General features: G+C 37.2%; 2 protein-coding genes across 3 annotated transcripts in view; one reads left to right on the plus strand and one right to left on the minus strand.

Moving 5' to 3' along the window:
• LOC125786735 (cyclin-dependent kinase 5 activator 1-like) overlaps positions 1–11,239 on the plus strand; it is an 832,135-nt gene that overhangs the window by 773,702 nt on the left and 47,194 nt on the right. The window lies entirely within an intron of this gene.
• On the minus strand, positions 2,228–10,076 carry mrpl1 (mitochondrial ribosomal protein L1). Of its 2 annotated transcripts, none has more exons than XM_015602835.3 (9): positions 9,981–10,076; positions 8,292–8,418; positions 7,530–7,842; positions 7,351–7,434; positions 7,189–7,260; positions 5,403–5,514; positions 5,195–5,295; positions 2,823–2,904; positions 2,228–2,406 (listed from the first exon to the last, which is right to left on the minus strand). In XM_015602835.3, the coding sequence occupies exons 1-9, from the start codon at positions 10,009–10,011 to the stop codon at positions 2,306–2,308; spliced, it is 1,023 nt and encodes a 340-aa protein (XP_015458321.1). In that variant the 5' UTR covers positions 10,012–10,076; the 3' UTR covers positions 2,228–2,305. The 2 variants fall into 2 exon arrangements, with proteins under 2 accessions (XP_015458321.1, XP_022520634.1); XM_022664913.2 differs by having other exon boundaries at positions 8,292–8,415; positions 9,981–10,058.

Here is an 11,239-nt window from a genome sequence, read left to right on the forward strand (position 1 = left end):
GATGAAATGACAAACAAAATCACACGTATGCGCGCTGTGGGCGCACTTATGTTTAGCAGAGGGAATTTGGTGACAGCGGTTAGGCATGCCCCTCCCCCAGCCATTAGGAGACCAATCAGGGAAAATTACGTACCAATGTTTTCGTCTAAGGGTGGACTATTGGTTGAAATAGGTGTCAATCACTTTTGTGACGCTGGAGAAAGGCTATGACCTGATTTGATTGGATTGGATTGATCCAGCGCTCACGTTATTGGTTCAAAAGACGATCACTCAAGAAAAATAGTGGTTTGTGGACCGCTGAAAATAAACGCATGTTTGTGAGGAGAAGTGAGCAGGCGAATAAAGGACTTTATGGATATTTTATCTGCGGTTCAGTGCTGTACTGTGGATGCTGTGATAGTAAGTGAATTTTCTATAATGTAATATGATATTTTATATACTAATAATATTTTATAAGGCTATTTTGTTGGGGAGGCGTGTTCCCCATGTAAACAATGTGAAAAAACAGGCTGTTTTCAGTTGGCGATTTCTGGCGACTGGTTTCATGTAGATGGTTGTAAATTTGCATGCAGGTAGTTAAATTAGTACTAAAGAATATGAGTCGGTTATTTGATCGGTGTGTTTAGAATATTTGACGCTTATAAGCATTCAACTTTACATAGTCAGAACGGGCCCGCCGACGGGCTAGGGGGCGCTTCTGCAGTGAAAACATTCTGAGCAGGAGGTTGTGAATCATAGAATATTTTGATGTCGTGATTTATGTGAATGTGATTGCGTTTTGTCAGTGTTGGATCGGAAGACCAAAAATAGAAAAGTACCGCAATGTAATCCATTTATTTTAGCAGAGTAACTGTAATCTGATTACCACTTACTGAAGCAGTAACTGTAACGGATTACAGCCACTCATAATTTGTAATCTGATTACGTAACGCCGTTACATGTAATCCGTTACTTCCCAACACTGCAGCCTGGTAATGTGAACGTAGCCTTAGTTCATTATTAGCACTGACTGCCAGGCAGGTAACTAGCATACATACATAAACATTACTCATATATTTTGTGGCTAACCTACCTTCTGCTAAATTACATCATTTGTGCACAACACGTATCCAGTGCAAATTTTTTCACTTACCGCTGTCTTGTTTTTTTTTCTCAGTTCTTTTCCGGCCCTAGGCAATTTATTGATATGCCTGCCTTGTTGCAACGGGTCTGCTTCTGGTACACCAAAGAAAGATGTCTTAAGAAAATTAAAGGGCAGAGTCCAGATACCTTTATACACCAAATATATAGTGGCAAAAATAGGTGCACTGAAAAGGAGATGTCAGATTGCCTTGGTTAGTGCGTTGGTGCACAGTCATGTTGGAACAGGAGAGAGCCGTTTCCAAACTGTCTTCACAAAGTTAGGAGCATCAAACTGTCTAAAATATATTGATTTAATGAAGCATTCAGATTTCTTGTCACTGGAACTAAGGGGCCGAGCTAAAGCTCACACCAAAATCCCACCTCCTTCATACTTTACACTTGGCAAAATACATTGACAAATACTATTCTCGACTTAAAAATATTTTAAATAAATCTCACACACACACACACACACAGCTAATAATAGTTGAAGAATAAAAACATGTAAACATGATTATTTAAGGTTATTTACATTGAGTAGAGTTTGGGTAAATGCCTGGCCCACACTGCAGGATAATCAGGCCAGTTTTAAGTCTGAATTGCTCCTGCTGACAATCGCTAAAGGTCTTTCAATATCAAGGGATCATCTTATCAGATTATACAAATGTTATAAAATATGTGATTCTGAAGTGGATATCTGAGCTATATTTTCCAGTATTTTGGAAAAGTTGCCATTCAGATAGAAAGGGGACTGGTCTTGCATTGCTGGACTTGCTCAGTCAAGTTTGAAAGAGGGCTGCAAAGTGAATTGACCTGCCTATAAGGTCAAGGTAATATATTTTTAACCAAAAGTGTTTTTCCTCAGTCAATAACCTGAAACACATTTTTTTAAATACCACGATTATACAAAAAACTTCGAGGCTGATTAATATTTCCAAAACTTTCTTGAAAACAGCAAGAAATTGCTGTTTTCAAATTCCATGTGTTTTCAAGGTTTTCCAAGTTTTTTAATTTTGCCATTTTTACATTCTGCAATTTATTTACATTTCAATATCCGTTATTAAATGCTGATATTCCGTTTTAAGTGACTGACACCACTAATTACTACATGTTTACACATTTTATTACATATCAAATGCATCATACAATGCAAATACACGCTGATTTGTTTTTGGGATGCTGCTCAAGGCTCCTCCTTCACCTCCTGTGGTAAAAGTGTATCAGTTTTGATGCGTACGGCTTCACTGGTCTTGCTGCTGGTGATGATTCTTTCAATCAGGGGTCCTGAATAAGACAAGGTAAATGTTGGTCCACTGTGTTATATCAAGTACAAAATCAGTGCAGTGTTCTCACAGAAATTCTTACAGCACTTCATGCTTCCCTCTGCTGACAACTTTTATGGAGATGCAGATTTCATTTTCCAGCAGGACTTGACACACTGCCCACACTGCCAAAAGTACCAATTGGTCTTATATAGTATTCTAATTTTCTGAGACGCTGATTTTTAGGTTTTCATTGGCTGTAAGTCATAATTATCAACAATAAAATAAACTAATGCTTAAAAAAGACACACTCTGTGTGTAATACATCTATATAATATATGAGTTTCATATTTTCCACTGAATTACTGAAATAAAGTAACTATTTAATGATATTCTTTACCTGTACTGTAAGCAAGGCAAAAATAAAATGGTACTTACCAAATTCTGCTGGTTTGTGAGATGATGCGTCTTTAATGATGGCCCGCATATTTTCTAGGATGTGTTCCGTTGGCATATCCAGCTGTTTAAAAATAATATGATTAAAATTAAAGTTCAATTAAGGGCATTTTTTAAAAGACTTGTAAGTCATTTTTAAAACTTCAAAGCCAATAATCTGAAACAAATTCACAGCATTTCAAATTTGTAATTACTTCTAACAGGGTTCAGTCCAAATACAGCAGTGCTCTGGTGACAATACTAATGTTTTTTTATGAATAATAGAGTAGATATTTTTATTTTCAACACTTGAGGTCAAATCCAGGTTGGGTTCTTTTCCTTGTTGGAGGGAACGTGGTTAAAAAAACTCACAGTTTGGTTCTGCCCAAAAATCAAACCCTTTTAGGGATGATTTAGGGAAAATCATTTCTAAGATCCTGGATTTTGATATGGATTTTTAATTTAATTATATGTACCTTGGTGTAATCCCTGAGGGCCAGTTTAAAAGTGACAGTTACCTACTGAAAATATTTTGGTTGTGGGTAAAAAAGCTATTAAAAAGGATGTCTTTCAAGAAACCCCCACATGGTGGATATTTTTAATGGACATTGTCACAGAAGTCCACAACATTGAATTGCTGACTTATACCATTCGCTTCCATAAGGAGTTAGTGGAAATAGGACTGTCATATCCACGAATATGGGGATAACTGTGCTTGTGATCTGTTAACCCTCCAACAAACAATCAGTCAAATAGTCAATCAATTATACAACCTACAATGGTGTGAAAAAGTGTTTGCCCCCTATATGATTTATTTTTGGCATGTTTGTCACTCTTAAATGTTTCAGACCCCCAAACCAATTTAAACATTAGTCAAAAACAACACAAACAAACACAAAATGCATTTTTTAAATGTGTGAAAAAAGTGTTTGCCCCTTAATAACCTAATAACTGATTCGGCCACTGCTAATTGGGCAGCAACAACTGCAATCAAGCTTTTGCAGTAATTTGCAATGAGTCTTTTACAGAGCTGTGAAGGAATCTCATCTTTGCAAAATTGTTGTAATTCAGCCACACTGGAGGATTTTCGAGCATGAACGGCCTTTTTAAGATCACGCCACAGCATCTCAATCAGATTCAGGTCAGGACTTTGACTAGGCCACTCCAAAGTCTTCACTTTGTTTTTCTTCAGCCATTCAGAGGTGGACTTGCTGGTGTGTTTTGGATCATTGTTCTGCTGCAGAACCTACGTTTTTTTTTAGCTTGAGAGTCAAGAACAGATGGCCGGATATTTTCCTTCAGGACTTTTTGGTATACAATAGAATTCATGGTTCTATTTATCACAGCAAGTCTTTCGGGTCCTGAAGCAGCAAAACAACCTGAGACCATCACACTACCACCACCATATTTTACTGTTGGTATAATGCTCTTTTACTGAAATGTGGTGTTACTTTTATGCCAGATGTAATGGGACACACACCTTCAAAAGAGTTCAACTTTTTGTCTTGTCAGTTCACAGAGTATTTTCACAAAAGTCTTGGGGATTAAGATGTTTTCTGGCAAAATTGAGATTTAAGGTTCTCGTTGCACAGCTGTGGTTTTCATATTGACACTCTGCCAAGCAGGCCATTTTGCCCAGTCTCTTTCTTAAGTTGTAGTCATGAACACTGACCTTTCACTGAGGCAAGTGAGGCCTGCAGTTCTTTGGATTTTAATGTGGGTCTTTTGTGACCTCTTAGATGAGTCGTCGCTGCGCTCTTGGGCTAATTTACCACTGTTCCAGGTTTTTGCCATTTGTGGATAATGTCTCTCATTGTAGTTCACTGTAGTCTCAAACCTTTAGAAATGGCTTTATAACCTTTTCCAGACTTATATACCTATATTTCTTTCTTTCGTATTTGTTCCTGAATTTCTTTGGATATTGGCATGATGTCTAGTTTTTAAGGATCTTTTGTTCTACTTCACTTTGTCAGGCAGGTCCTATTGAAGTTTTTGATTTCTTGATTGAGAACAGGTGTGGCAGATATCAGGTCTGGGTGTGTCTACAGAAATTAAACTCAGGTGTGATAAACCACCGTTTTGTTTTACCTCAGGGGGCCAACACCTTTTCACACAGGGTCATGTAGGTTTGTATTCCCCCCCCCCCCCCTTGATAATAAAAACCTTCAAAAACTGCATTTTTTCCATTTACTTGTGTTGATATTGACTAATATTTAAATTGATCTGAAACATTTAGGAGTGACAAACATGCAAAAAAATAAGAAAACTTGAAGGAGCAAACACTTTTTCACCATACTGTATATAATGTATAACATACATAATTATGCTCTGTAGTTCTGTAACCCAACACTGCACAACTCTAAATTGAAACTTACCGTTGCGACTTGTGTGATGATGCAGCAGTCCCTCTCTACCATGTACTCGTGACCGGTCTTAAATAACTGCAGCATTTTAGGAACGTTCACACCAACAGACCCTAAAACAACAATAACAACAACAACAACAACCATTTATTACAAGCTGAAAACTTCATCATAATTTCACATGAAGCAAACCCAGCACATCTGTAATGAAATAACTGACCTCTCTTGCTCTTGGGGAATTTTTTCCTCAGTTTGTTTTTCAATGGCAGGAGTTTTGGGATGATGTCCGGAACGGCCAGGAAAAAGTCTGCTGTGATTTCATCTTCTAAAATCTACAGGCAATATCAGAGACAGCAAAGGTTGCATCATTTTCTTACTACAGTACACAGAAACTACATACAGGCAGTCGTGCTATAAGCAGCTATAGGACTGCACAATATTTAACACAATACTAATAATAATAAAACTAAGGAAGTCCCGAACACATTTACAGTACATGAGAGAGAGAGATTGAGTGTTTGTGTGAGAGCACAAATGCTAGTAAAAGAGAGAGAGAGAGAGAGAGAGAGAGAGAGACAGCATGTGACAGAAGATTGAGAACATGAGACAGAGCAGGTGCAGATGAGAGAGAGAGCAAGTGTGTGTGTGTGTGTGTGTGTGTGTCAGAGAGAGCATGAGAGACAGAGTGAGTGAGAGAGGGAATACGTTTGAGAGAGAGCAAGTGCATGTGAGAGAGAGAGAGCATTTGTGTGTGTGCAAGAGAACAGTGTGAGAGAGAGGGAATGCACGTGAGAAAGTGGGAGAGGAAATGGGTTTGAAATGGGTTTGAGAGAAATCCAATGCATGTGTGAGAGAGAGAAGGTGCGTGAAAGAGGGAGAGAGAAGGTGCGTGAAAGAGGGAGAGAGCAAGTGCGTCTAAGAGAGAAAGAGCAAGTGTGTGTGAGAGTGAGCGAGAGCATTTAAGAAAAAGCGAGCGAGTGCATGTGAGAGAGGGAATGTGTTTGAGAGAGAGAGCAAGTGTGTGTGGAATGCATGTGAGAGAGGGAATGCGTGTGAGAGAGAGGGAATGCGTGTGAGAGAGAGCGGGTTTGGATGAGAGAGCGAGCGTTTTTGTGTGCGCGAGAGACAGTGTGAAAGAGGGAATGCACGTGAGAGAAAGCAAGTGCGTCTAAGAGAGAAAGAGCTAGTACGTGTGAGAGAGTCAGCGAGAGCGTGTAAGGAATGCGAGCGCGAGTGCATGTGAGAGGGAATGTGTTTGAGAGAGAGAGCAAGTGTGTGTGTGTGTGTGTGTGTGTGTGTGAGAGAGAGAAAGCGAGTGCATGTGAGAAAAGGTGTGTGAGAGGGAATGCGTGGAGAGAGAGAGGGAATGCGTTTGAGAATGAGAGCGAATGCGTGTGTGAGCGCTTAAATGCATATGAGAGAAAGCATGTGAGGAAAAGAAGAGAATGCATGTGGGAACGCGTGCATGCGTGCGAGAGAATAAGTGCATGCGTTCAAGAGAGCGAGTGTGTATGAGAGAGGGCAAACTAGTGTAAGTGAGAGCGTGTGTGTGTGTGAGAGAGCGCGAATGCTTATGAGAGAGAAGAAATGCTTTTGAGAAAAAGCGAATGCGTGTAAGAGAGAGCAAGTGCGTGTGTGAGAGAGCGAGTGAGTGCGAGATAGAGAGAGCATGTGAGACAGAGAGACCATGAGAGCCTTCAGCACTCTGACGCTGTGTTGACAGTTGCTGGATTAGCCTATATGCTAACCGGCTTAGCCGATAAACAATGCAACAGCGCAAGTGGGCATGAACACACTTGGGTAATATGAGTTATATGAGTTGCAAGTGTGAACGCAGCATGCGCATTCTCAATAAAGAGTACATAGTGAACTCGTGGAGTAACAACATAACAATAACAATATTTTTTAATAAATCAGTGATAAATTTACCGGATTCCGATCCTGAAAAATAAATGGAAATGAAACCGAATGCAATAATTTGCAAATCTTATAGACCCATATTTTACCTTTTCCACAAGCTCAGCTCCTCCTACTACAGCTGCTCCGTTCTCTGTGGCTAGTCTGGCCTGGTCTGGGTTCTGAAAGCAGTAACATCAACAGTAACATTTTAATTTAGATGTAGTTGAATTGTTAGGCTTTCAGTAATTACAGCACACAGAGATACTCACCTCTGTGAAAAATACAACTCTGTTGGCTTCCTTTTTAAAGGGATGAGGTAAATGGACAGTGCTGACAAACGGATCGATTTTTTTCTGAAGTGTAAAAAACATAAAGCAGTATTAGGATTCTTAACAGGTATAACAAAGATAATATACCATGCTAAAATGACTCTTTCACGTTGTGTTACCTTTTTCTCTAGTTTCATGTTCAGCTGCAGGTCAATGAACACAGGCTGGTCTTCAGGGGTGAAGTCTAGCTTCTGAAAGCTCTTCAGCATATCTACAGCCACGTCTGCATCGTACACTGGCTTTGGATAATGCCTCACCACGTACACATCATCTATTGGAGCCCAGGCTGTCAGTCCGTAGGGCTTGTGTCGACTGGTGTCATCGATCTTCTCCCTCTGCTTCTTCTTTCTCTCCTCCAGCTGCTGCTTCTTCTTCTCCTCCTCTTCCTCCTTCTTTATGTCTTTTTCAAACTTTTTAGGTTTTTTAGCTGCCCTGCAGGATGTACATAAATGTTACACTCATTTAATATTGACAATATTTTATCATGTCTTGATCATTTTCTTATTGTATCGACAATACATCTTTTTATTAGGCATACCAAGGATATAATCAGTCCTCAAAGAACACAGACATAACTGTACATTTCATTACAGGGAGTGTAAAAAATCCTGTTTATTAAATGATGTGCAGCATTTCCTTTAATTTCTCACTGGAGTTCTCCTTTAAAGTTTTGATTTTATACCTGAATTTAATAAATCAATGATTAAGGGTTGTGTCCCAAAACTTTTACCATATAATGTACCGGTATGCCAACATTCTTATCGTCACCAACAATACAAAAAATAAGCTTCTGCACAAGAGTTTTAAATGTTATTGTGTGTTAAAGATCTGTTCCCATCCAAAAAATACAAATAAAATACAAATAGTAATATGAAGCTTACTTGGCTGCTGCGGCATAGTTCCTGACGAGGACGGGATGAGGCCTAGCTGCATTCTGGGAGACATTTGAAGCAGATGAAGCACATGAAGCGCTGGAGAGAAGAAGCTGTCTCTGGCACCCAGCTACTACTGTGGGACAGACCATAAGAAACAACACAGTGATTTATTGTTTTATGTAACCTATTATATGTAATGTCTGTACATATTCCTATACACACCATCCACTTCATTAGAAACACACTGTAGCCAATTTTTGTTCTTAACCCAGGTCAGTTTTACTGGTCAACCTTGCAAATCCAACAACAGTCCTGTAGTCAGAAACTGTCTACTGATGATGTGGTAGGTGATGATTAATACACCATGAACACCAACAATTAAGCTACAATCTTTAGCTGTACAAACCTTTAGCTGGTAAAGAAAACCATAGCTCACATTTGGGATGCTTAGAATTGTATGAAATAGGAAAAGAGAAAAAAAACTGTATGCCATGATGAAAAAAAATAGTTTTTGTTTGTTTTTTGTTACTGTACAACCACAAACAAAAAGCTTTTATTACTACAAGTAACTAAAACTAGAAAAACCTAAAGTTAGCAGAGTGTTAATAACACACTTACATAACTGTAGTAGGGGTGGGTGATATGGCTCTTAAATAATATCTAATATGCGATAACGATATACTTGGCGATATAGGAAAACAGAAAAACAATTGAATAATTTCAGGAATACAGTATAATAGTATAACAGTATAATCATAATAATAATAAAATAATATAGCATAAAATAATATAATGCAGCAAAAAGTATTGCAGAAAAATAAATAGAACATGAACAAACCCCCAGGTGGGTGATGATGAAGAATTGGTGCCAAATTAAAAAGCAGTTACTGCAAATGGAAGTAAAACCACTTTTACATCCCTCTATCCAACTGTTTTTTGAAATTGTATGGTGATAAATAGCAAAATGCTATGATGATTCAATTATACATTTTGATAAACATTTGCACAACCATTTAACATTAAATGTTGAAACAACGTTGTTTCAACATTGAATCAACAACAACAGACATTACTTTAACCATATATCAACCACATTTGGTCAGTTGTATGTGAGCTGGGCAGATCTTTTTAATTTACAAATTGCTTTACAGTGGGAAATATTAATAATTAAATGGATAAATCCACTAAATGCTAATTCTTCTGAAATCCTGAGTTCTAAAAAAAAACAATGAAACCAAAATCAGGTTTTCTAGAAACTTTCTAGAAACCCAATGACGCTTTACAACTTACACATTTTACACACTGTACACACAATCATTCATACTCAGAACTTATCTAACACAACAGTTTCCACACCGACTGGTGCTGACTGATCCGTTCTACTATAACCAGTTTCATAGCCGATTAGTTTTAGATCTGGTTTTCTTCTAGTCTGCTTATTTTACTTCTTTTTCAGCCACAGTGTTTATAAAGCTCTGAAAACTCTCTATACCTCTATTAAATAAAGCAGCTCTGCTAACCTAGGTTAACTAACAGCGCCGTGGCTACTAATGTGATTAAACCGCTAGACAGAAGCTTCTAATAAAACCAGGCTCCTATAACCAGCACAGACTGGCACTGTGTGTTTAAATGTCATTCAAACTCTGTTAGAAACTCTTTAATAATAAATAAATAAATAAAATCCCCAAAACTGACCTCTCAAAATGCTCCTGCAGGACGCTGCCATGTTCACAACCGCACCTCATGTTCCTCCGTGTAGAAACACACACTCCTACAAAGTTCCGCCACCCACTATTTTTAATAAAAAAAATACATAAATTTTTTATTATGAAGACCATATTAAAGCTATACAGAAACACACGCTGAATTATTCTGTACATAAACAAATATTAAACAAAGCAGAATCTGTTAGAATTATACTTTAGATTCTTCCAAATAGCACATTTATCTTTGAGGACAGATCTGCACACTGTTGGTATTTTTTTATCTCAGTGTCTTCATGAGGGAGATTCACCTGGAATAGTTTTCTCAGTGTATTGAAGGAGTTTCTAGAGGTGCTGAACACTAGTTGCTGCTTTTCCTTCACACTGTGAAGCTCCAGCTCATGCCAAATCACCATCTCAGTTCATCAGTTTTAAATCAGGAAAAAACCTTTCTTTAATATCAATCAACGATGTTGAAAATACATTAAATAAAGAAATAAAACAAACATTAAATAAGATCAAATGAGGTCAAACTTTTGAATGGTACTGTATCACCAGATAATTCATTTTAATTGCTGGTGGTTGTATACAAATACAAATGTGAACATATATTGTATATTTATGTATTATCTCTTCATCCTTGGGTTGTTTTAAATAAATGCAACAAATGACATACTAATAAATGTTTGGTTATTTAATTTCCATACACATTAAGCTGTGCCTATTCTTATGTATCTTAGTTTCGCATATATAAAGCAAATCTGCAGATTTTTCTATTATGATTTAAGTGACAGGTGCCTGAATTATACATTTTTTTGATAGCTTTTGTAAAACAATGTGACTTCATGTAGCTTAGTTGCTTTGTAAGTATCCAAATTTCTATTCACTACTATCTTAAAAAAAACAGACCTAAAATGCTGACAATTTAAAATATTTTCCAAAGTTCTTTAGTTTTCTGTTTTTTTTTTGTGATGTAAAATATAGTAACAAAATTTTACACAATTCTTTATAATAACAATTTCTCTGTACACTATATTTTTTCACAAACTTTAAAAATGCATCAGTGAAATTTCTGTTCGTCTTTAAATAAACAGTTTTTCCATGTAAACTATTGTAATTTTACAAAATATATCTTATATTTTTATCTTATATTAAGTCTATGCATTTTTTTTATTAGTTATGTCATTAAAGGCAAATTAATAAAAAAACAATGTTCTTTGTTACAGGAGAAGCCGGTATGGGTAATCCACC

This window comes from Astyanax mexicanus, chromosome 22 (genome assembly GCF_023375975.1).
Source record: "Astyanax mexicanus isolate ESR-SI-001 chromosome 22, AstMex3_surface, whole genome shotgun sequence".
Lineage (NCBI taxonomy): Eukaryota > Metazoa > Chordata > Actinopteri > Characiformes > Acestrorhamphidae > Astyanax > Astyanax mexicanus.

Bases quoted from the DNA above. Each gene is read 5' to 3' on its own strand.
- mrpl1 (XM_015602835.3), bottom strand. From the start codon at position 10,011: ATGGCAGCGTCCTGCAGGAGCATTTTGAGAG. The intron at 5,515-7,188 runs GTAAAATATGGG...TATTGCCTGTAG, and splicing joins GAGCTGAGCTTGTGGAAAAG to ATTTTAGAAGATGAAATCAC. The intron at 2,905-5,194 runs GTAAGTTTCAAT...ATTTTTAAACAG, and splicing joins TCATCACACAAGTCGCAACG to CTGGATATGCCAACGGAACA.